General features: G+C 37.8%; 7 protein-coding genes across 7 annotated transcripts; 2 read left to right on the top strand and 5 right to left on the bottom strand.

Moving 5' to 3' along the window:
- Nucleotides 1-350: 350 nt before the first annotated feature.
- On the top strand, nucleotides 351-5,920 carry GEX2 (gamete expressed 2). Its single transcript, XM_088820512.1, has 16 exons — nucleotides 351-544; nucleotides 612-938; nucleotides 1,573-1,914; nucleotides 1,993-2,319; nucleotides 2,415-2,683; nucleotides 2,766-2,907; nucleotides 2,992-3,300; nucleotides 3,387-3,511; nucleotides 3,587-3,804; nucleotides 3,891-4,109; nucleotides 4,194-4,420; nucleotides 4,503-4,741; nucleotides 4,832-4,988; nucleotides 5,101-5,264; nucleotides 5,393-5,484; nucleotides 5,565-5,920. The coding sequence occupies exons 1-16, from the start codon at nucleotides 469-471 to the stop codon at nucleotides 5,581-5,583; spliced, it is 3,252 nt and encodes a 1,083-aa protein (XP_088676638.1). The 5' UTR covers nucleotides 351-468; the 3' UTR covers nucleotides 5,584-5,920.
- On the bottom strand, nucleotides 5,738-7,957 carry LOC105948821 (epoxide hydrolase 1). Its single transcript, XM_012972058.2, has 3 exons — nucleotides 7,255-7,957; nucleotides 6,304-6,533; nucleotides 5,738-6,211 (listed from the first exon to the last, which is right to left on the bottom strand). The coding sequence occupies exons 1-3, from the start codon at nucleotides 7,732-7,734 to the stop codon at nucleotides 5,965-5,967; spliced, it is 957 nt and encodes a 318-aa protein (XP_012827512.2). The 5' UTR covers nucleotides 7,735-7,957; the 3' UTR covers nucleotides 5,738-5,964.
- A 604-nt stretch (nucleotides 7,958-8,561) lies between these two features.
- LOC105949715 (epoxide hydrolase 2) lies at nucleotides 8,562-10,543 on the bottom strand. The gene is made up of 3 exons (XM_012973039.2): nucleotides 9,877-10,543; nucleotides 9,545-9,777; nucleotides 8,562-9,002 (listed from the first exon to the last, which is right to left on the bottom strand). Exons 1-3 carry the CDS (start codon nucleotides 10,363-10,365, stop codon nucleotides 8,729-8,731), a joined length of 996 nt encoding a protein of 331 aa, XP_012828493.1. The 5' UTR covers nucleotides 10,366-10,543; the 3' UTR covers nucleotides 8,562-8,728.
- Nucleotides 10,544-13,548: 3,005 nt separating this feature from the next.
- Nucleotides 13,549-14,350, bottom strand: LOC105949721 (hypothetical protein). Its single transcript, XM_012973041.2, has 2 exons — nucleotides 14,143-14,350; nucleotides 13,549-14,029 (listed from the first exon to the last, which is right to left on the bottom strand). Exons 1-2 carry the CDS (start codon nucleotides 14,347-14,349, stop codon nucleotides 13,616-13,618), a joined length of 621 nt encoding a protein of 206 aa, XP_012828495.2. The 5' UTR covers nucleotide 14,350; the 3' UTR covers nucleotides 13,549-13,615.
- A 1,499-nt stretch (nucleotides 14,351-15,849) lies between these two features.
- LOC105949726 (RING-H2 finger protein ATL5) lies at nucleotides 15,850-17,209 on the top strand. The gene has a single exon (XM_012973047.2). It carries the CDS (start codon nucleotides 16,026-16,028, stop codon nucleotides 16,932-16,934), a length of 909 nt encoding a protein of 302 aa, XP_012828501.2. The 5' UTR covers nucleotides 15,850-16,025; the 3' UTR covers nucleotides 16,935-17,209.
- Nucleotides 17,210-18,524: 1,315 nt separating this feature from the next.
- On the bottom strand, nucleotides 18,525-21,183 carry LOC105949733 (pectinesterase). The gene is made up of 2 exons (XM_012973053.2): nucleotides 20,559-21,183; nucleotides 18,525-19,883 (listed from the first exon to the last, which is right to left on the bottom strand). Exons 1-2 carry the CDS (start codon nucleotides 21,091-21,093, stop codon nucleotides 18,661-18,663), a joined length of 1,758 nt encoding a protein of 585 aa, XP_012828507.1. The 5' UTR covers nucleotides 21,094-21,183; the 3' UTR covers nucleotides 18,525-18,660.
- A 1,863-nt stretch (nucleotides 21,184-23,046) lies between these two features.
- On the bottom strand, nucleotides 23,047-25,131 carry LOC105949380 (pectinesterase). The gene is made up of 2 exons (XM_088820509.1): nucleotides 24,068-25,131; nucleotides 23,047-23,918 (listed from the first exon to the last, which is right to left on the bottom strand). Exons 1-2 carry the CDS (start codon nucleotides 25,065-25,067, stop codon nucleotides 23,209-23,211), a joined length of 1,710 nt encoding a protein of 569 aa, XP_088676635.1. The 5' UTR covers nucleotides 25,068-25,131; the 3' UTR covers nucleotides 23,047-23,208.
- Nucleotides 25,132-25,221: the final 90 nt, after the last annotated feature.

The following is a 25,221-nucleotide window of genomic DNA, read 5'->3' as shown; positions in this document are numbered from 1 at the left end:
CTTTAGCTTGTACTCATTTTGTGCAAAAATGCAGTTTCCGATGCACCACAATCTGATATGTACAAGCCAATAGACACATCTTATGATCATCTTAAATCAAAATGTGGAGCTCGAATTAGATAAAATCGATACAAACTGAAGAATATTCCACATAATCTAGAAGATTCCACTAAATTTGACATCACAAGGGTGGACGTAATAAGATTTATAGTTGAGGGGTGGTTGTTAATTATCCAAACATGAGGAGTATTTTCGTAATTTAACCTAACCTCAGGGTCATAACCGTAATTTACCCTAAAAAATAAATAAAAGCAAGCACGTTAATCTTCGGTTAAGAAAAAAATATAACCGAGGAACTGCTATAAAACTGCTTATTCAAACTTTTTCCCGCCATTAAACTTAGTAGAAAGAAAATAAAAATTAAATAAAAACCTTAAAAAAAAAAAAAAAAAACAGAGCATCCCAAAAATGGCGTCGCATATGCAACTACTCTTCATTCTCGTACCATTCCTCGTATCCTCTCTCACTAAACCTACAAAATCAGGTAAATTATTTATTTAATTTCTCAAAAACCAATATGTATATAATAATATATGTATATATTTCTGCAGATAATAATCCAGCAATCCCTGCATTCGCATTCAGTTGGCTGAACGAAAACGAAACTTTCGTAGCGGGCGAAACTGCAATAATCAAAGTGATAGTTCTCGGGAATTACGAGACTGGAAAATACGAGTTCCCATTTAATCCAAATATTACAGTTAATGATAAGATGGGAAACAGCAGTTTTATTACAGGTGTTTCTCTGCATTTTAATGGCGGCACCGATACTTGGAGAATTAGCTTTGTTCCTATTATGGTTGGCTTGTTCAATGTGCTCGTCACCGACGAACATTTTCGTGTATTGGATTCGTCTTTGCACTTCCGAGTTAACTCAGGTGCTCATGAACACACACACACACACACTAAAAGGTGCTAAATCATGTTTTTCTTGCATCTTCTGTTTGAAATTTATATTAGAGGGTTTATTGCATTCAACACCCTTATATTTAGTCTAATTGCTAAGAACTCCCCGTGTTATAAGTAATAGCAAAACCGCCCCCTAAAAATTAGTCATTAATAGTTGCATCATAGGGGTGTTTTTGATAATATTTATTACATGGGGAGTTTTTAGCAATTCGATATAACATGGGTTAAATCATGTTTTTCTTACATCTTGTGTTTGAAATTTATATTAGAGGGTTTATTGCATTCACCACCCTTATATTTAGTCTAATTGTTAAAAACCTCCCCGTGTTATAAATAATAGCAAAACTATCCTCTAAATATCATCATGTAGGGGGTTGTGTGCTAAAAAAAAGTGCATCATGGGGGTGTTTTTGGTAATATTTATTATACGGAGAGTTTTTTAGCAATTCGATATAACATAAGGGTACTGAATGCAATAAACTCTAATCAAAGAAACACAGTAGAAAAAAGACTAACATTAATTGTTGTTTCAAGTAGTTATAGTTTGCAGTGTGTTACAATTTTCTTGATCAAAATTCCCCAATTATTTTTGTTAATATTTAGGTAAAATGTATCCGGCAGCCGGAATATTATCATGGCGTGACGGAATAAACGAGTTTATAGCCGGAACAAAAGCCGAGTTATTAATCCTCCCCAAAGATGCATACGGAAATAATGTCTCTTCCGACACGGAACAATCGCTACTTCATAACTTCACATTGTCCGCCTCGACCTCCAATCGTATTCCGCCAAGTGTCGTCGATATAACCGACAAAAGATGGAATAACCAACAAGGCTATCTCATCATCGAGTTTATTACATCCAAATCCGGAAACCTAGTACTTCACGTACAAGTCGAAAATCAAACGCTCCACGACTCTCCTTTACCCTTCGTAGTGTTTCCCGGTATTTAAAAATTAAATAAAATAAAATAAAATAAAATGCATGATTTTTTTTTTAATGTTTTTTTTTTTTTAATTTCAGGAGAATTGGATGTGTACAGTTGTGTAGCTGAATTAAACGTAGAAACGAAGTACTTCCAATTATTTTCGACGATGGAAGGTCTAATATATCAGCACGATAAATACGAAAACCTCGTTTCAAGATTATACGCGTTCGATATCGAAGTTATCGAGAAAGGGACAAATTTGTCAATGCCGTTGGCTGATCTAGTGTTCGAAGAAGTGGGGCCCGGTGTACAATCTTTCTCCTTCAGCCTACAAGAATCCGGAAGCTTCATGCTCGTAATATCCGATAAGGAGAAGAGCACTCTCGTCTCGAATACGCCGTACGATTTTACTGTATATATAGGTTAGTTGGTCCATTTATTTTATTTATATATGTTCATTAAATTTATGTATGTGTTATAATACATGGTTAATTATAGTTATTTATTTAATAAACAGGTTACTGTGACGGAGCGAATAGTATAGTGAATGGGTCGGGTCTAAATAATTCGGTCGCCGGTGAAACGGAGCGGTTCTCGGTTTTCTTGAAAGATGCTTATTTATATCCTTCTCCGGTTGAATTGGAAAGCCTTCGAGTTCAAATAATGCATGAATCGGATTTTCAGATTGTACATCCGATTATAAATATAAGAGAAAATAGATTGGATTATCGGGCAATTAATCTTATCGACGTTGCTTCTTCTCCATTCGTTGACCCGAAAAACAATGTAAGTATATATATACACACATATTTTTTATCGATTGTGTGAAATTACGGGCTTGTGAGTTATATATAGCTCTGTTACGCAGGTTAGTGGAAATACGAAGCATAAGGCTAGCGATTTCGATGTTATTTATACACCTGAAAAGAGTGGTTTATACGAGATACGAGTTTTTTGCGGGAATATTCCTTTGAATCGTGGGCGTCCGTTTCGAAAGCAAGTAAGCCCAGGTAACCGTCGATTTTTTTAAATTCACGAAACGAAACATTTGAAAGTTTTAGAAAAGAATATTTTTAATTATGAATTTGCTGCAGGAAGTGTTAACGTGTCACGCTCGGGAGTTATGAATTATGCTCGGAAAGTTCCTAAGATGTCGAAAAATGAAATAATTGTACATCTCGTGGACTCGTATTCGAATCCCGTTCTTCTAGAACAATCCAAGCTGAACTTGGAAATTGCTTCGATAAATAAATCCGATTTTTCGACTTGGATTTTTTCCGATAACAAAGATGGATCATATAGTGGTCCCTACCTGGCAAAAGACGTCGGCACGTACGAAATATGCGCTTCGTATAACGGAGAGCGATTCTTGCCTTGTCCGTTTGGTGTGAATGTGTACAATAGTAAGTCTCAGTTGCATTAAATGTTTTTTTATTTATCAATAATTAATTTTTTAATTTGATTTTTGTGTGTGTTATTATTTTTTCAGACGAATATTTTCCGAAAGTGTATAACGATACAGTTTCGGTATGGGAGGATGAATCGATTGCGTTTAACGTTTTGGATAACGATTATTTCGCCGGTGGAAATGCAAGTATTCTTGAATATACTAAGGTAAGAACATACACATAAAACATTAGAAAAATCGAAATATTTATTTGTATATGAGTTCGAATATATTATTGGCAGCCAAGTCATGGTTCACTCCTACAATACGGGAACGTTTTTCGATACACACCGTACCGAGGGCTTTTTGGGAATGATTCTTTTTCGTACTCGATAATCGACATAAACGGGAATTTTGCTTCTGGTGCTGTGGATTTACTAATCCTCTGTAGACCACCTCAATTCATTTCGATTCCGAGTAATTTGCAAGCTACCGAGGATTTAATTAGTCCCACATTCGGGTACGATTTGCTACTTTCTAATTTACACCAAATACGAAAACGAAAAAGAAAATCATAACGAAATGTTTTATTTTAATTTTTGGCAGTGGTTTCACAGGATTTGAGATTATTTACTCCGATTTCGATGAAATAATAAACGTTACTCTAACTTCAAAATCGGGGAATTTATCGTTATCTCCCATGCAAATGCAATTTTGGCAGCCGAAATGGGATAAACTTTACGTGTATAAAGAGGCTAACGAATTGAAATTAGTAGGCTCTCTTTACGCTATCAACTTTGCTCTTCAATCCATCCAATATTTCGGGTATTTTTTTTATATCGATTAATCATCTCTATCGTATTTGTGTATAGCATTTTTTTACGATTTTCTTTTTTTTTGTGGTGATAGAAATGAGAATTTTTACGGTGAAGATATTATCCGAGTTTCTACCATAAACAGAAACGGGAAGAACGAAATAGAAATTCCGATTTACGTTCAGCCAATCAACGATCCACCGGTCGTAAACACTCCCTCGTTTGTTATCTTGGATAATATGAATGATGGAATACTCATCTTTGGTCAACTTAGCGACGAGTTTGACTTCATCGAAGATCCGGATCTTCGAAATTTTCCTGGTATAATTTATTATTAGTACATTGAAAAGAAAAATACTATGTTTATTATTTATTTCTTGATTTTTTTAAATTTGTTTTTTAGGAAATAGGTCTCGTTTTTCGATAATGTTTTCAATGGAAGTGAGTGATGGATTATTATCGACAAGTCTTCCTGCGAATCTCGTTAGCTCGACTGAACTGAAAACGAAGAGTAGTTATCAATGGCAGCCTCTTCAAACATTTGTTACGATCTCGAAGCATTTCTTGGTTAAGGCAAAAGGCATCCGATTTAAAGGTACAATCGACGAATGCAATAGTATCATGCAGCAACTATCCTACCACGTGAGTAGCCGATCGAAACCCTTTCTCGTCTTTCGCAATATATAATATCGAGCTATAATTTTTTATTTTTTTATTTATTATTATTTATAGGAAGGCGAACATGGAGACGTGTTGACTTTGACTGTAAACGACCTGGGAAATTACGGGTGCTATCCGAATTGTGACGAGGCAATTTCGATGTCTCTTTTTGCTGAATCGACGGTTAATCTTATAAGACACAGGCCCATGAGTTCATTAGTAGCTCATAGTAAGATTTTATATATATGAATTTAAACTTCATATTTTTAAATAAAGACATGCTTCTTTTTTTTTTTTTTTAAAGGTTATTATTATGTACTAATTTTACGGCGTCGGTGCAGCTTTAGGATCAGCAATTGTAATAGAATCAGTGTTCGTATTTTCGCTTGGTTTGCTGCTTCTGTTTTTCGTATGCAAATGCGCTTTCGTGCTCGTTTACGAAAAGAAAAGGAAGAAGGATAATGAAATTGAACTGCTCAAAATTGATGGTTCATCCACACAAACTGTAAGTTTTTAGTTTTTTTTATTTTTTATTTATATATTTTATAACACATATATATATATATATATATATATATATATATATATATATATATATTAAAATAAATTGAATTTTTTTTTATATATCTGCAGTTGGCTGAGGGTTCTGCTGGAAAGGAGAAACTATCGACCGTAAACTGCCCATTGCCGTTATCGATTAGGGGGCAGCATTCAAACTCCAACAGGTATCGGAAACTAATTTAGATTTCGAGATTATTTAATTTTATTTATTTTTAGATTAATTTTTTTGAATAAAAATTTCCAGATCGTTTGACTCTTGTTGAACTACGGAAGGTGACGATGAACATGAAGACTCTCCGGCATCGAATACCTTGGCATCTGTTTCTTTAGAGGGTTGAATATTTAATCTTTATGTTTTCATATATTGTGCTAATACATATATATTGCCAAAAAAAAAAAAGTTGCTACATTTAATAAAATAACAAGAAAAGCTTCAATATATATTTGCTTATGATAAGTTATGAACACAAAAGCATGAAGCCTACACATGACCTCTTATTCTCATTTATTCAGAACACACACACACACACACACACACATATATATATATATATATATATATATATATATATATATATATATATATATATATATAGACATTTCCTCAGCGAAAGAACTCCGTGTAAATTACGAAGAGAATCATCTTAAAACTGCTGAAGAAAAGCATAGATATGTTGGTTAATCTCATCGGCCCTTTCTTGATTGACGAAATGAGCAGCGCCTTCCAAAACCACGATTTCTTGCAGTAAAGGCACGAATTTCTTGAACCCACCTTTGTGTATAAAATCTTTAGTGCCTGGAGTATGATAGACTAGATCCAATTCCCCGACGATAAACTTTGTCGGCACGTTTACTTGAGCTCCAGCCCACGGTGCATTCAGCTCCCAGCTTCTGCGTATTTTTTTTTTAACAAAAGTAAAAAAAAAATTCAAACTCAATCAAGAATGATGAATTTCAAATATGCCATTATTGGGAATACTTACAAGCCAAAGGCGCGGTAATAATTGATTCCTCCTGTGAAACCAGTTTTTTCGAATTTGGTGACGTAATAGTCGAGCTCCTCCTCTGTTAGCCATGGTGCCCTGTCGGCAGAATAGGTAAAGCCTTTGCCTTTGGGAAAGTAAAGTGGAGCGGGGTTTCGAAAAGCAAGGATGTTTTTGAGGACTTCTTTAACGCCAATTTTTTCGAACTCGGCTTCTATATCACCAGGCTCCTACAACATTAATAAGGAAAATGTTCGTTAATTGGTTGTCCGATTTGTTCGATAACATTGTATATTAATAGAAGCAGAGAACTATGAACCGAAATAGCCAGACGAGTTATGGTGTCCTTAAAAACGATTATTCGAAAAACATCTTATTCTCATGATTGTTCGGAGAAACCCTCGATCCAAGAACATACAAACGAGAAAAATCAAGATTCTTTACGTATGAATTTTGATAAATTTAAATCTTTTCATAAAGAATACTTACCCCACTTTTCGATCTTGCAGGAAAACTTACCGTAGACGAAAGCGAATCAAAGGTAAAATCAATCAAAAAGGAAAAATCTTTCTATTTTAATCACTAGAATTCAAGAACCAATCACACCATAAAATTGTACCTTGTCAAAAACCAATTTCTAAGGAGCAAACAAATGTCAAATCCACAGCTAAAAACTTACCCAATCAAGGCAAATTCCAAGAACACAAATCAAAATTCTACACATCCAGTATAACCTCAATAAATTAATACTCGATAAATTAACAACCTTGCTTAAATTATAGTTTCTTCCGGTCCCCCGACGACTCAATTCAGTACAAACCTACTAAATTATTAGTTCGATGATTTAATATTTCGCTAAATTAATAGAATTTTGTTAGTCCCGACTGTCGGTATTAATTTATAGAGGTTTAACTTAACAAAATAAAGTAAGGTACAAGATCATAATCCAACCTGAAATCTGCAGATATAATGATCTTCACCATACAAACTCCGCATCTTCTCGACTGGATTCATCTCAGGATTCCTGGGAATAAAAGCAACACTCAAATTCACCAGAGCCTTCACTCTATCAGGCCTGTACATGCACAAGTGCCAAGCAACTAAAGCACCCCAGTCGTGCCCAACAACAAACACCTTGTCTGCACCATCCGGCGAGACCGCGTCGAGCAGCGAGATCAGGTCTCCGACGAGGTGGAGCAGGGTGAACTTGGAGGGATCGTCGAGGGGGGCGCCGGCGGTGTCTCCGTAGCCCCTCATGTCCGGCGCCATCGCGCGGTATCCACGCGCCGCCACGAAAACCATCTGGTGGCGCCACGAGTACCAGAGCTCCGGGAAGCCGTGGAGGAAGAGGACAAGTGGGCCCTCGCCGAGCTCGGCCACGTGCATGCTGATGCCGTTGACGGGGATTGTTCGGTGCTGTATTTCCTCCATTGATAGTGCCGCCGTTCTTCTCGATTTTCCGTGTGGGCAACTTTATCAACTTAAATTACTTCATTTTTCGTGCGGCTTACAATAATTTACTTTTTTTTTTTTTTTTTTTTTTTAAGTAAATTCAAGTTAATTAAACGGGGAATTAGGGGAGGGGGAACTCGAACCCTATTATTGATAAAGGCTATGTACCAACTTTCATAACGAGAGTTGGTTAGAATAATTTACTTGAGGGTCGATTTTTTTATATATTTTATTTGTTTATTTAATTTGTTCTTTAAAATCTAATTATGCTTATAGTCCAAATAAGGAGGCATGTTAGGTAAGAATTAAGATATTAGAATGGTCTTTGTCTAAACTTATTGTAAACATCTACATGATTATAAATTATTTTAAAAGTTTTTCAATAGCTTATTTCTTCTTTTAGAGGTTAAATTAGGAAACAAAATATCGTTTTTATTTGGGTAATTGCTATCACCCCTCGACTATGAATCTTTTTACACGTGTCACTCTTATGATGCCAAATTCAACCTAATCTTCTATATTTCATGGAATGTTCTCTAGTTTGTACGCGTTTAGTCGTTTTAATCTTGTTTCGTGGAGCTCGAATGGAATAAAACGGGTACAAACTGGAAAAAATACATCACATAATCTAGAAAATTGTACGAAATTTACTACAAGGGTGTACGTGTACGAAGAAGATTAATAATTGATGGGTAATTCATAATTGTAATTACCCAAACAGAAGAGGTTTTTTTCGTAATTTGATATTACGTCATGGATGTGCCATAATTTACCATAAGTTATTTGACAAGCAACAAACTCCACTCTTAACAAGAAAATGCACACAATAATACAAGCAAACGAGTGACAAAGATCCATAAAAAGACTTCACCTCAAATATACTAGGTTCAAACACATAAAACATCACCTGAAAAATTACCACACTACTAATTATTACATTATATAGTACATATGTATATATAATTATATAAAATCACAATGCTGAACAATAATAGGAAGAAGAATAATTATTGAAGAAGGAAAGAATATTGGCATTAACTTCATCAGGTTTCTCTTGGTGGATAAAATGAGCCACATCTTTCATTACAACTACTTCCTTCAACAAAGGCACATCTTTCTTGAATCCACCATTGTGTATGTATTCTTTTGTACCTGGTGAATTGTATGTTAGGTCTAAATCTCCCACCATGAATTTCACTGCTACTTTTATCTCACCCCTACTCCATGCCCCTGTCAGCTCCCAATTTCTGCATTTTTTCACCAATTTATAAATATAAATATAGAATCTCGAAAAAACGCAAACACGATTTTAAAAAAGAGGATAATTAAGGTAAATTACGGCCACCCCTTCGGTAAAGTCAAGTTACGAAGAAAACCCCTCATGTTTGGATATTTACAATCACCCGCCTCAACTATAAATTTTCTTACACGTCCACCCTTCTGATGTCAAATTTAGTGGAATCTTCTAGATTATGTGGAGTATTCTCGAATTTGTACCTGTTTTACCATTTTCGAGCTCCACATTTTGAAATAAGATGTGTCTCTTGGCTTGTAAATATCAGATTGTAGTGCATTAGAAACAACATTTTTGGACAAAACGAGTACAAACTCGAGAACATTCAACGTAATTTATGAGTATGTTGAATTTTGATACTATAAGAGTGAACATGTAAGAGATTGATAGTTTAAGGATATCGTTGTAATTTATCCAAACAAGAGGGTGTTTTTCGTAATTTAACATTACTTCAGTGGTGGCCGTAATTTGCCCAATTATTAATACGAAACTTACATGTCAAGGGCACGATAGTAATTTAAAGCTCCGGTGAAGCCGGTGGCGTCGTATTTGCTAGCATAGTAATTAACATCTTCGTCGGACAACCACGGCGGTAGAGAAGTTTCGGTGTCGGAAAATGCTTTACTCTTCGGAAGGTGGAGTGGGCCCGGGTTTCGGTACGTTAGGAAATTTTTCAGCACGTTTTTTGTACCTATTTGTGAAAATTCTTGTTCGATTTTTCCTGGTTCCTGTATTTAATTTTGATTTGTTTTATAATTAAAATTAAAATATTAAATATTCGACGATTTAATTTATTAATTAAAAAAATAGAGAAAAAAATGAAATACCTGAAATCTGCATATATAGTACTCATTTCCGTACACGGAACGCAGCGTTTCGATGGGTTTCCGATTAGGGTTTCTGCGGCTGAACGGCACGCTCAAATTCACCAGAGCCTTCACCTTATCGGGCCGGTACAGGCACAACGCCCAGGCCATCACCGCCCCCCAGTCGTGCCCCACCACGAATACCTTCCCGCCGTCGTCCGCCGGCGCCGCCGCCACCGCGTCGATGAGCGCGACCAAATCGCCGGCCACGTGCAGCGTGGTGAATTTCGACGGATCGCTGGCCGGCGCGCCGGTGGTGTCGGCGAATCCGCGGAGATCCGGCGCGACGGCGCGGTAGCCGCGGCTGGCGAAGAAGACCATCTGGTGGCGCCACGTGTACCAGCATTCCGGGAAGCCGTGGAGGAAGAGGATTATCGGGCCGCGGCCCGCTTCCGCCACGTGCATGGTGAGCCCGTTTATGCTCAGTGATCTGTGCTCTATCTCCTCCATTTTGATGTGTGTGAACCGATCTGCGAGAGTGATTGTCTTTATACAGTAAGATTTTTATTTATAGACGGAAAATATAATTAATTACCGGATAAATCTTGGATTAATTTTTGCTAATTGCCGTTAATACAATAACCATTTTTAAGTAATAAATTTTAGGGTAAATAACATTTAACCCCATGTGGGTACAAACTTTTGCAAATGACACATTTATATTCGTAATATCAGCACATAATTTCCATGTAGTTGATACTTGATAGATACGTCCGTTAGTTTTTCGTCAAACTTAACTCTACTTGTCAAAGTTTAAGGGGATTATCTGCAAACATTAAAGAAAAAATGTAAACACTATGGGTACCAGCAAAATATAGTATATTAACATATGATATGCACACACGGTTAATATGACGGAAAGACTAGGGAAAATTACCCGTATCAAATACAAAAGAGTAAATTGAGGTCATCTGCAAAAGATATTAACTCAGGGGGTTCAAATGTTATTTACCCTAAATTTGAAATTGAGGTGTTTCTCGCAAAATGAATTATATTTTTCGATTAATTTTGTTATTTAAATTGTATCAAATGTTAAATGCAACTTAACATGGAAAACACGAGTGACAAAAATGAAAATAATGGACCCATAGTGGAAGAAAAAGAAAAGAAAAGAATCATTATGTTTTATGTGTTCGAGGTTGATGCTTTAACTTTACTCATGAGAATATCAGGAGTGCAAAATGAGGCAAAAAATTCCAATACAAATTAGTATTTTTAAGGAATTTTGGGTATTTAAATTATTTTCCTAAAAATAAAATAAAAATAATAATTGGGTCAAACATAGTCATCACAATATGGACTTTGTCTTCGAGCCCATTAAGTTATTGGGCTTAAAAATTACCTGTAAAAACAAAATTATTGCTGTATATAGTCCAAAAGTGGTAATTTTGTAATTTGTAGTATGGGGCTTGGGCTTTAATTAATTAATTAAGGCAGCGACTATTTGCAAGACGAAATTTACTTAGTGCAAGACCAATTTAATTTTTTTTATTAAATTCAGTATAAAAAGACTATAATAACCTTAATAAAATACAAACAAAAAAAAATTATTTTATTAATTTTCTTTTGCAAGACCAATTTAAAAAAAAAATTAATAAAACAAAAAGAAAAAAGAAATTGAATTGACAAAATCAAAACGAGGAGGGAAGATTGAAGAAAACAAAAAAAATCAATTGCAGCAAAAAACCGTTCGTCGCCCCGTCGCCCACCGCCCCGTCGCCGTCGCCCCGTCGTCGTCGCCGTCGCCGTTGAAGTCCACCGCCGTCGCCCGTCGCCGTTGAACTCCGTTGTTGCCCCAACCCCACCGCAACAATCTCACGAAAAACAAGTAAAAATTACTTTTTGAATTAACTTTTTTTTGAGAAATAAATGTGATAAACATGATTTTATTGTTAGAATAATGAATTCAAGTCGTTTTAGAACATAGTTGATGATTCTAGGGTTCGATTGTAGCACTAATGTTGAAGGAGTTGCGGTTTTACAAAAATCGACCTGTACTTGTCGGTTTTTTGGAAAATTTTCGACACACTGGTGTCGATTGTTTAAACAAATTTCTGGTACAAAACTCTGCAAGAAAAATCGGAAAATTGGTTACACAATTGTAACAGTGATAATTCGACACACTAGCGTCGAAATATCCGCTTAATATCGACACCAGAATGTCGATAATTTCAATATAATTCGACAGTTAATGGGTGTCGAATTATTTTGACATTTTCGACACTGCAGTGTCGATATAAAGCTGATATTTCGACCTGTACATGTCGATTTTTTTGTACGTGAAATGAGGTGCGAAAAACGAGAAAAACGATCACAAAGTACAATATTTCTTACCTCTTTGTGTTTTTCGACATTAGAATCCTCCATATTTATGTCTTGTGTATCCATAATCTCCTTCTTTTCAAGTTTTAGTAAGATTTGAGGGTTTTATGTGATAAGGGTTTTGGAGAATATGGAAGATTTTTTTGTGGAAAAAAATGTGTAAAATGAGGGTGAAGAAGAAGATGTTGGTGTTTTGTTGGGTGAGTGAGTTCCCTCTCTTTTTTCTTTTTTTTTTTTATTCTTTTTTTTGTATTTTTTTTTGGTCTTGCAATAGCAATTAACTTAATTTAAATTAATAATATCTAAATTATTATTGGGGTTATATTTGTAATTTCCAGTCTTGATCTTAGTAAATTTATTTATATTTTGGTCTTGCATGAAGTAAGGTCTTGCACTTAGTAATTTTCGTCTTGCAAATATCTGCAGCCATTAATTAATTAGTTATGAATATGGCATATGCTGCTTTGGATCATAGTGCTGTATAAAATTGCTGTTGTCCTTTTCTTGTTTAGGACTTGACCTATGGCTTTGTCCCATTTCCAACTCATCAAAAAACAAAACAAAATAAAATATAATAAATAAAAAATTATATCAGAATTTATTTAGTTGCAATTAAGATAATTATTCATAAGTGTTGTGGATTTATGATTCTAATAAACATATATAAGCTCTAGTTCAATGAGCATGTTATTTCAGAGATACAACTCGAGATCGCAACATACATCGTCAAGACATATTTATTGAGTTTTTTAAGATCAGTGCAAAAGTGAAAAAACGACAATCATTTAGAAACATGAGAGTATTAAATTATTAATTACGAGATTTAGATTTAACCTCGTAATAATAACCAAATTGGCATTTAATCCTCTACTATGATCTAACTTGTGTATGATGGTCCCTCGCGACCACTACACGAAAATATTAAATATAACATATGCATGTGATTACGTATTTAATAACGCAATTGCATAACAAGTAAGTCTTCTGCCCCCTACCACATTTGCTATGTTATATTAGTATTATTATTTAATTCAAAATGTGGACCCAAATATTTCATATTCATCTAAAAAAAAGCTTATAACGAATTAAATTAATTCATATGGGAAAAAATAAATAGATTATCCAAATTTAATGTATATAGAGACAAACCCAACGGTTATAACTTATAAGGACCGTTCGCCAATTAAAAAAATTAATTCTTGAATTATTTTGTTAAAAAAAAAAGTTGCATTATATTATACTAAATTTTAATTGGTCATTTTTTTTATTTAGTTTCACTATTATATAAAATAAAAATAAAAACACAACCAATTAAAAATAAACACGTAATAATAATCAAATGTTTCACAGAAAAAGGTAAAACAAATGGTCAGAGCAATCACGTGACCAAATATATGGGCGTAGCAGTGGTGGAGATCCTGTGGTTGTCGTCCATATTAAGCTCCCTGAGGCTCACGTACGGGATCTCCGCCGCCGCAGCACCGCCGGGCCTGCCGGCGGTTCTGTACGGGGAAGACGAACCGCTCCTGCTCTCGGTGATGTAAACCGGGCTGGATATCGATCCAATGCGGTGGTGGTGGTGGTGGCGGCGAGCGGCGCCAGTAGCGGCGGCGGAGGACGGCGGCTCAGCCCACTTGGGGAGCTTGAAGAAGTGGAGGAGGGAGTTCCGCCACCAGCGTTTCTTGGTGTTCTTCTTGTCTTTGGAGATGGGTTTCTGGAGCTTGAAATGCAGGTCGATGGATCTCGATGCTGCTGTTGATTCTCTCTTGTGCTTTCTTGCTTCTTCCATTACCTTAAACGTAACAGAAAAAAACACACACACACACACACACAATGTAAGAAAAAAAACACACACACACAGAGAAAATAGGGAGAGAGAAGAAGGGTAAAATGGAGAATTGGTACCTGAAAGTAGTCGATTTGGGGTTCAAATCCATAGTCGGTAAAATGCTGTGGAGGTAGTATTGGGAAAATGGGGGGTTTATTTGACATTTTTCTTCTCTCTTGTTTTTCCTTGTTCTTCAGTTTTGAGCTGCGAGAGTAGAGACTAGAGAGAGAAAGTAGAGTGAGAGAAGTATGTGTGTGAATGAAAGTGGGGGGAAAAATAGGCATGGGGGGAAACCCTAGTAAATGCAGTCACATCTTTTTATTGGACTCACAATTTTTACATTATTTCATTAATTAATTAATATATATTTCACGCATGAAATTAAAGTAAGTATATAGGTTCACACCTCAAAATTTAGTCAGTCCATTTGGTCGGATCTATTATTATTTTTTTTATTTTCATTTTTTTTTTTATGAAAAGGAGTGTCGACTCTAATCGAGTAAACTCGAACACGTAATTGTTTAAATTCGATTCAATTTTTTATCTACGTTCTGAGTTTGCATTTGAGTTTGGTTTGATCAGCAATCGAACTTCACTTCTTATCGAGTACAAACATGCGTTCGAGTTTTGGTTCACTGTGCTAACAAAGCGAGCTCAACCGAGTTTTTAACGAACAATTTGTAATCGAGTATGCCCTAAATGGAAGTTTGGTTATTAGTGATTACAATGTGGTTTTAATGGGCCTCGTGTGATATTGTGATGCATGCACAATTTGCCAAGTGGGAAAGGATCTATCAATAGTGGAAATAAGCCCAATACATAAAATGGCCCCAGCCCATATTTAAATTAATTATTATAGTAAATTTGGTTTACAAGATAGTAATTTAATCCAGCCCATACCATTCGGCCTTGTACCAAACAATCCATACAAAATGCAATCTAATATCCCGATAATCAATTTCGTAAAATTAGGGGTGTAAATGAGCCCAGCTCGAGCCCAACTTATCTGTTTTGGCGAGCTCGAATCCATTTTGACAAGCTTGAGATCTTCGATTATTTCTTTTTTGGGCTCGAGTCGGCTCACCGAGTTTACGAGTCGTACCAAAAAAGCAAGAACAATAATTGAGTGTAATTCAACGGTAGATTTCAAGAGTCAACAAAAGATCTTGACCATTCACATATATACTCACTCCATACACTCTTATGACATGCAATTTTTTCCAATGATAAAATAGAATTTGAATAAAATAATAGTAAAGATTGATCAATCAATTTCACATACTAATGTAAGTACTCAATCTATATTATCTTTCACAATCCATTAACTACTATTTTTGCTTTATTATTTTTAATTAAATGTAATGAAAAAATAAAATAAATAGGGTTTGTATATTTATTAGTTTTTAATAAAATGCAACCTAAAACCAGAGCTATTACAAAAGAGAGGAATAAATGATGGGATAAGTCATAAGAACTTTAGACCAAAACTAATAAATTCATAATAAATAAAAAAGAAAGTTGAAATAATAACTGTAATAGTTTGACCTTTTTGTTCCCCACGCAATTGACCTTTTTTTATTTTAACCTCCCAAATTTGACCCTCAATTAATCCACAAACTCCACCAAACCCCACCGATTCCACTTCAACAACCCACCTTTCACTCATGTCCTTTTCCGTCATTTCGCATAATTCCACGTCAACAATGGCGTGTTTTATCAGTTTAAAGATGGACCAAAATCTTGACTTTAATTAATGAAATTAAAAAATAAATAAAAACATTTCACTGAAACCAACAAGAAACTTCCTACTTACTTTATATTCCCAACCTATTTTTCTTCTCATATATAATTCCACCACCCTCTTTCTTCTTCTTCAAGAATTAATTATTATTATTTTTTTTAATTTGTCTGAATTTTCTTTCTTTCTTCATCGAAGTTTTTTTTTTTTGGTTTGGTTTGCATGGGAGATATGGATCAACAGATTGAAAATGAGGCGGGAAAAGGGTACGCTTTGAGCGGGAAAATAATGCTGAGCGCCATTGTTATACTCTTCGCCGTCGTCGTTTTCATGGTGGGCCTCCATCTCTACGCAAGATGGTACCTCGTGCGGCTGCGCCGCCGTCAGCTCGAGCGGCGCCGCGGCCGACACCATGTCGGCCGGGGGGCGCAGATCCTGATGTACGTCGACACACGCAACACTACTCCGGCGGACAGGGGACTCGAGCTGCCGGTTCTGAATTCGTTGCCGGTTTTTATGTTCTCCGGCGGCCGGAAGGCGGAGGAGCCGCTGCAGGAGTGCGCGGTGTGCATATCGGAGTACGAAGGGAATGAAGTGGTGCGCCTCCTCCCGAAGTGCAACCACATATTCCATATCGACTGTATTGACATGTGGTTCCGGTCACACTCCACCTGCCCGATTTGCCGGTCGCCGGTCGAATTTGAGCCGGAGCGGATTTATCAGGTGGGGAGGCCGATGACTGAACCGGTCGGTTTTGTAAACGGGCCGCCGCCAGTGGGATCGAGTTCCGGCTCTGGAGTCTCCAACACTTGCCGGCACGACGAGGTAGGTGGTGGGGACGCCGGCACGGCGTCGTTGGGTAGCCGGAGGAAGGGGCTGGATTTGCCGGCGGTGACAATTGAGGTGCCGCCGAGGCGGAACGAGTCGGATAGCGAGTTGACTCAGAACTCGCCGGCGAGTCGGTTCTTGTCGTTGAAGAGAATACTCAGTATGGGGAGAAAGTCGCCGGCTGGTGGCGGCCCAGCCACGCCGTCTGGGGCGGGAACCAGCGGTGGGGCCACCGAGTTGGACTTGGAGGGTGGGCTCAGTGAGTCAAATATTGGAGGAAGCAACGGCGTACTTTCGAGGTAAACGACACCGGATCGAGTGTGCGAAATTTCGTGCAGCGTTTTGGACACGTGGCGTAAGGAGAGATGGGATAAGATTAACCCCCAAAAGAGGGGCAGCTTCTTTGACTAATGAATTTCCGTGTATATTGATAGGGAAATATATTTTTATTATTATATTTTGTTTTAAAATTCTTGATTTAGATTTTCCTTTTCTTTTCTTTTCTTTTTCTGATATTATATTTGGGATTGTGTAATTTGCACGCCGAAATTTGATTACAATATTTGCAAAAGCCAAAAGAATTACCGAAAAATGTCTATAAAAAGATCGTCAATTAATGCATGAAAGCAATTGAAAATACGTCCATTTTTTTCCCCTCTCTATGGTCAATTTGGTAAGATTGGGCCAAATTCTCTATATCGGACTAATTAAATAATATATTAACAATATATGGTCCGAATTAGATTAATTGGGTCCACCAGCTCAATGCGCGTCAAAGACAAACTCTCTTAAGAAGCTCGTCCGACGAAAGCTTGTTAGTACCAAACTCGGTAAACGATGACTTGGGATATGATGGTGGTGAGCTCGCCAACTCATCTGAATTTGCAACGAGAGTCGTTGGAAGAAGAAGATTTATTAACATTATCCCTTAATAAACAAGAAAAATATGTAAATTCGAAATAGTGATTCAACAATCAATATAAATCTCGATGAATTTTGAAATTCTAAAATAGGCCGCAATCACACACAATTCTCACTTTCTCTCTTATCTTTATAATTTTCCAGTCAATTAGTTCGTCTTCGCCAGCTAAATACCGGCGCCGAATGTACCTTTCGCCAAACGAAAGAGTTTGATTTTAAAGAAGCTCTTGAAGGTGCAAATATTGCATAGTCACTCTCTTTAGCACTTCTATTTTTTTTTAAAGACAACAAACACCATGTGGAAATTATATTTAATTAAAACTCCAATAATTAAATGCAATGTACCATTCACATGTGGCAATAGAAACACAAAAAACGGTGGTCAATGTATACAATTGCAGCCCACCATTGCCACTACTTCAATTTTGCAAATGCAATGTACCATTCACATTTAATAAACATTTAATCTATATAAATAACTTTTCCTAACATAATTAATTAGTCCCACCTAATAAAATAATTATATTGATAGTGCAATATACTTTTTATTTTTACACCGCGGAAATACTAGCCGAAAAATAAACTAGAGTACAATTGGAACGATTAAACATGTTTCAAGAGTGCAAAGTGCCATAAATTATTTTCGGGGGTGCAACGTTACAAATTGGTACATTTAGAGGGTGCAGTTTGAACAATTAACTATGTTTCAAGGGTGCAAAGTGCCATAAATTATTTTCAGACGTGCAAAGTTGCAAAATGATACATTTAGAGGGTGCAATTTGAACGATTAAACATGTTTCAAGGGTGTAAAAATACCATAAATTATTTCAGGTGCTCAAAATTGCAAAATGATTCATTTAGAGGGTGCAAAGTGAAATTAAGCCGTTATCTTTTACTAAAATTCAATTTCCTATATATATATATATATATATATATATATATATATATATATAACTATGAAGACAAGATAAATTTATTGAATTCACATGTCCATTATATTAAACAAACCACACGGAATCCTTACAAATTCAACAAACAATAGTACCACAAATGCAATATTTTCTTGACAATTAATTAATTAATTAATTAAATTAATTAACTAATATTTTTAGAGCTGCAACATGCCACTAACATAAGGAATACCAGAGGTGGAAACCCACGTGTCATTCTTATAAACAACCCCCGGAGTAAAGCTCTGAGCAATCGCCGGAGTAATCTTCTTGATACCCTTCCACGTGACCCGCCCCGAAAGACCCGACCCGGCTCCACGGTTCTGGTACTCCCCATAGTACAGCGTGCTGAGCGCGTAGTTCCCCATCCACGGCGACCACCCCTCCGGCGCAATGAACCCGTCGATGTTCGACTGCATCACGATCGTCCTGGAATATTCCTTCCACGGCCGGCCGAGGTAGGCGTCCAGCGGCGGCTTCACGGCGAGGAACGCCGGGTCCGCCACTATGTCGCAGCCCTGGAGTACGGTCACCCCGACGCTGCGCTGGTCCTTCCTTCCCTGCGCGGTCACCATGCACGCCTGGTCGTCCATCGGCTGCCGCACCACCAGGCGGCACTTCTGGAAGATGGCGACGGCGTCGCCGAAGATGAAGTCGATGGTGCCGGTGATCTGGCAGTCCCGGTAGAACTGCCGGTACGCGTGCGCGTACAGCGTGTCCTGGTACCCGTCCATGTGCACGTTGTAGAAGATCGCGTTGTCGCCGGAGACCCGCACCGCCACCGCCTGGTGCTTCGCCGCTCCGGCGGTGTTCTCGATTCCGATGTCCTTCGCCAGGAACCCATCTCCGTTCACGGCGAGAACGGCGGTGTGGAAGGTCTGAACCCCGTCGGCGTAGTTCTTGTTTCCGATGATTCTCGTCTTCTCCGGCCCATCTCCGATCAAAACAATATTATTCACGTGCCTCGGAATAATGACAGTCTCCTTATAAACACCGGCCTTCACGTAAATAACGAAGGTCTGGTTCGTCTTCTTGGGGAGGGTTTTGAGTGCGGCGGCGATGGTGCCGTACTGGCCGCTGCCGTCCTTGGCCACGACGGCGTTAGGTTTCAGAGTCGCCGGAGTTGCGGCCAAGAGCTTCCTTGCCTTGGAATCGACGAAAGATGGGGTGCCCTCGAAACCCATTTTAGGGTCTTCTCCCGGCGCGTAGTCGGTGGGGTCCAGATGGTACAAAGACCTACCTTCGTCGGAAAGTAATCGCCGGCTGCTGAAACCGCCCAATGATGAAAGAATTGAGGAGAAATCCGTCACCATTGCTAGACCGTTGCTCAATAACTCGCCGGAAGTTTGCAGAAGATTCTTCATCTTCTCCCCAGTGTCACCTGTCAGTCATGCATAATAATCACTTATAATCACATAAACTCATATATTAATTTATTTGTTTGCAATACTTTCGAAAAAATTCAGATTTTTTTTCATAAGTGACAAGTTAATTCCAATTTTGTTAAAAAAAATCGGAATATAAAATTTGAAATGAAAAAACTCTTTCGAAGAAGAAAAAATATCGAATCGTGATCAGCGGAATTCGTAAAATTTCAATTTTTTTGTCACTGCAAATATAAAACGCATAAAAATATTGGTATTATAAATGTAATCTCAGAAGAAAAAAAACACAATTTATGGAAATTAAATCAGATCGAAAATCAGAATCTTGTGTATATTCCAATTCCAGTAATAAAAAGAAGAAAACAATCGAAAAATCCGAAAATCAAATTTTTTGAAATCCAATTGAAAAATATAATCTCAAAATTCCAAATCGTAATCGACGAAAATTGAAATTTCGTTCCAATTTCCACCCTAAATGTATAAAATAATAGTAATTTTCTTAAAACTTTTTCTTAGGAGTAGTAATATTATATAATATATATAGTAGAACCTCGATAAATTAACAACCTCGTTTAAATAATAAATTTTTCTCGTCTCAACTCGGTGATGAGAAAGTGTTAAATTATTAACTTGATAATTTAATAATATTTCGCTAAATGAATAGAATTTACCAGTGGTGTTCTCGAATGCGTCGAGGCAAGTTTCTTGGTAAGTAATAGCACCGCTAAGCCAAGTCTTGACATCATCGACGAGATCATCGACTTTGCTCATATCGAATTCTCCGATCTTCTCGAACGATCTTTCGAGGTCTTCGATGGAGGTGTTAAGCACCTCGCTGCAAACGTCCAGCGCCCCCTTTGTCCGCTCATCGGCCGCAGCGTCTTTGTACAACGTCGAGTTCTTGATGGATTCTTTGATGTTCTTCACCGTGTACTCGAATGCAACCTTGATTAGCTCCTTAGGGTCGGTGGAGTTCGCGCCGGAGAGACTCTCGGTGCACGTTTGCTTGTAGTCCGTTGGAGAGCAGATGGCTTGCACCGCCTTCGTGGTGGCGCTTACGCCGCCGCCGCCGTTGGTCGGCGCGTCGTCGGTTTCGTCGCCGTTTTTCTTGGGGATGCCGACTGCGACGGCGACCACCATCGCTACTAGGAGGATCGAGCATAGCCCGGCGACGGCCATCTTCTTCTTCTTCGAATCGTCCCCCATTATTTATTTATTATTATTTATTTAATTAATGACAGAGCTCGGAGGGGTTGGGCTGTAGATTATTGGGACACTCCCCTTGAACTCTGGGATGAGGGAATTGGGAGGATGAAGGTATGCATATATATTGTTCGGAGATGACAACGTTTGTGAAACAAATTTTAGTTTTAGTTTCTGAGGTGGTGGTTTATTTTATTTCTATTTTTAATTAATTAGAGAGAAAAATGGAAAGGATGCTAGAAATTGTAGGGATTAAGAGAGGTGGCCATGCATGCAAAATTGATGGACGTGGTGTTTTTTTTCTTTTCTTTTTTTTAATTTATTTTTTTGTTGGAAAAAAAAATATATAGTTTGATCAATATATGATATTGTCTTCAATTTAAATTTACTACCAAAAAATTTGAATATGTTTTTAAATTATTACTATAAATTTTGATCCTTTTTCTTTTCTTCTTTCTTTGGCATGATACTTTGATGGTTTCTCATATGATCAAATCAAAATAGAGTCCTGGAGAAATATAATATTTGCTCTTGAAATATAGTTCCATTAGCACTTTACTCCCCTAAAAAATATAATAGCAGTTTACACCCTAAAAACCCGATAAATCATTAATTAGCATATCGAGCACATTAATTTTTTTAGAAATTATACTACCTTTATATTTTTATTGATGCATTGATGTGAGTGTATGGTAGACATATACCTAATATTTATCGGGTAGCTATTATTGAAATTTGATCGTTAATACTTTATGAATAACTGATTCACATAATTATATATAATGAATTGATTCGTCATAATATGATTATAATATATATTGCTACGTCTAATAATATTAATTCAATTTTGCGGGTTAATTAATAGGATGCAAATTTAGACCGGATGGTCTACTTTAATAGGAAAATCGGATGTCATAGGATGATTAACACGTGGATAGTTTAAATAAACATATAATTAGAATTCTAATAATTTGAAAAAAAAAAAAGGAAAAAGAAAATCCCTGCAAAACCATAACCCCAATTATAATCAGCGTGATTTATTAAGAGTTGAGACTTAAAAGTGGCACATGTCAAAAAATTAGTGGAATCCAACTTATATTTAATTACTCAACGGCCCGTTAAGGTAGCGGACCCGGACCTGGTGTCCACAAGGAACCAACACTCGTTTGGAGTTGAAATTCTCACACTGCGGCTGCCAGGATTCGATCCTAGGACCTTACACCAAGTTACCACATCTGGAACCAATTGAGCTACACCCATGCGGGCTTTGCGACGAAATCTTGAGTTGTTGATGTTGTTTTTTTTTTTTTTTTTTTTAAATTTAATTAACAAATTTTAATCACTAAATTCGTAAACAATTAGATGTTTGCTTTAATTAATAGCTTGGGATCGCATTCCGAGTTTCCCGAGTTCACTATTGTTGTTAAGGTACGGAAATCAACCGATAACCAACATACAAATTCGTGTTTTTCGTGGTATTTAGTCGGGATGCAAAATTGAAAATACTATATCGTAATAAATAATAATATTATTCTTCTCCACTCTCTTAAATCTTGCTCCAAAAGGCGAAATCCCTCGCCCCCAGGGCCCCCATCCCTTGGCCCGACAAGGATTGATGGAGGAATGTAAATCATGGTAACTCAACGGCCCGTTAAGGTAGCGGACCCGGATCTGGTGCCCACAAGGAACCAATCTCATTGGAGTTGAAATTCCCACTCTCTTAAATCTTATTTCGAGCGTACATAGTTACAAAAGAAGAAAAAAACACTAAATTACTTGAAAACCATATTTTATCATATTATAAAATATTTTAGTGAGAATAATTAAAATTATAATTACACTAACCAATTAACCTAGAAATAATCGTTGTATCTATAATTATTTGTCTCCATTAGATTATGTCCCTTCATAAACATAATTAGGTCAAATTAAGAGTAAAGCTGTAAATCACAAACATTCTTGAATGGGGAAAAAATGATCAATAATATTTCTCATTAATTTCCCAAAAACCCTCACACTTGTCCGAAATTTGCTGGAAATTAATTAAGTTCATGTTCTAATGAACAAAATTAATTAAACTCCAGAAAAAAAATTAAGAAATCAAGAAAATGAAATGAATTAATTCTTGATGACCATTTCCAAGACAGAATCAAAGGGTATGCCTTTACCCTCAATCCAATGACCACTATCCATATACATCGTCGGAGCAAACTGCGCCGCCTCCGCCATCGTAATATTCTTGATCCCCGGCCATTTCACCCTATTCGTCAAATCCGCACCGGGGCCCCGATTGCCAACCTCCGCGTACCAACACGTGTCGAGATGGTCCGCCGTGTTGTCCCACGGCGACCACCCCTCGGGGCTTATGAAACCCTCGATCTCCGACGCCATGAATATCGTCTTCGAGTACTCCTTCCACGGCCGGCCGAGAAAAGACTGGATGCGTTTGTCGTCGACCGGATACTCCGGGGCCGCCACGACTCGGGAGCCGTGGATCACGAACGCTGACGTCTCGTTGCTCAACGTCCGGCCGTTTGCCGTGACGACGCATGCCTGGTTGTCGAGCGGCTTCCGGACGAGGAGCGTGCAGTTCTGTATTAGGGCACGCGCGTTGCCGAAGATGAAGTCGATCGTGCCGCTTATGGTGCAGTCGCGGTAGTACTGGCGGTGGTTGTGCGCGTAGAGCGTGTCTTGGTAGCCGTCGATGTGGCAGTTGTAGAAGATTGCTTTGTCGGCGGAGACGCGCAGCGCCACCGCTTGGTACCCGATAGCACCCGCTGTGTTCTCGAATCCTATGTCCTTGCCGATGAAGTTGTCGCCATCAATTCCTACATAAATCATTTCAAAGTATAATAAGAACTTTCGGAATTCGAAATGAAAAAAAAAAAGTTATTCCAAAATTGAAAATGTTTTGATATCGGAACTACAATCGGAAATTCCGTTCCAATTTAGTTAATATTTCGAAAGTTAAAATTACCGACGGTTGCGGTGAAGTACGTTCCCAAACCATCACCACCGTAGCTCTTCTTTCCGGTGATCCGAGTCTTGGTGGGCCCATCTCCGACCAACACGACCGACCACATGCCGCTCGTAATCTCAACATATTCCTCATACACACCTTCCTTAACGTGGATCACGAACGTCTCATTGCTTCTCTCCGGAACTTCTTTCAACGCTTCCGTAACGGTCTTGTACTTGCCCGATCCATCTTTAGCCACCACCACATTCGGTGTATCATATCTTCTATCACTCGCCATTTGGAGGAGCTTACGGTAATAATTACTATCGCCACGTGGCGATAACGGCTTTCGATCCGCCAGCTGGTGCTTGGTGGGGGCCACCGGAGGAGCCAACAAGTTCGGAAGGAATAATCTGTGGATTTGGTTGGCTATTGCGAGGCCGTTGGTTGTGAGCTCGCGCGAGAGCTTCAATAATTGCCTCATTGTTTCCGCATGGTCACCTTTTGTGTCCTCGAAGGAATCGAGGCATGTTTCTTGGTACGTTAGTGCACCGGTTAGCCATGTTTTGATGTCGTCGATGAAGATTGAGAAATCGAAGAAATCGAACGTTTCTGTCCGATGGATCGTTTTTCGGAGATCTTGGATCGAGTCGTCGAGGACTTTCGTGCATGTTTTGTACGCTTGGGACGTTTTGGGGTCGTTCGAGATTTGTTGGAGCGGGCCCGATTGTTGGATGGTGTTGTTGAGATGGCTAATGGCGATTTCGAAAATAGTTTGGATTAGGGTTTGGGGATCGGAGGAGTTCGTTGCGTTCGATAGGGTTTCGGTGCATGTTTGTTGGTAGTACGTGCTTTGGCATAGGTCTTGAATTGCCTTTTGTGATGTGCTTATGTTGTTTGTTTGGTCTTTGGTTGTCTTGGTGTTGGTGTTTCCGGCGAGGATTATGGCGGCAGCCACCGCTCCGGCCACCGCGAGGGTGGCGATGAGGCCGAAGATGGCTACTTTGTTGGCAGCCATGTTATTGTTTTTTTCTTGGACATGCGGAAATTATGGGGACTTTTATAGAAAAAAAAATATATTTGGTGGGTGATTAATTAAATGAAATTATAACAGTTGAAAATGTGAAGCTGAGAATTGATCCTTAATTTTTTAGGGGTTTAAGGTAATTAAC

The sequence above is a fragment of the Erythranthe guttata genome, chromosome 7 (genome assembly GCF_056151865.1).
Source record: "Erythranthe guttata isolate IM_541 chromosome 7, IM_541, whole genome shotgun sequence".
In the NCBI taxonomy this organism is placed as follows: Eukaryota; Viridiplantae; Streptophyta; class Magnoliopsida; order Lamiales; family Phrymaceae; genus Erythranthe; species Erythranthe guttata.
Note: the sequence above shows the minus strand (reverse complement) of the source record. Positions and strands in the feature narration are given on the sequence as shown.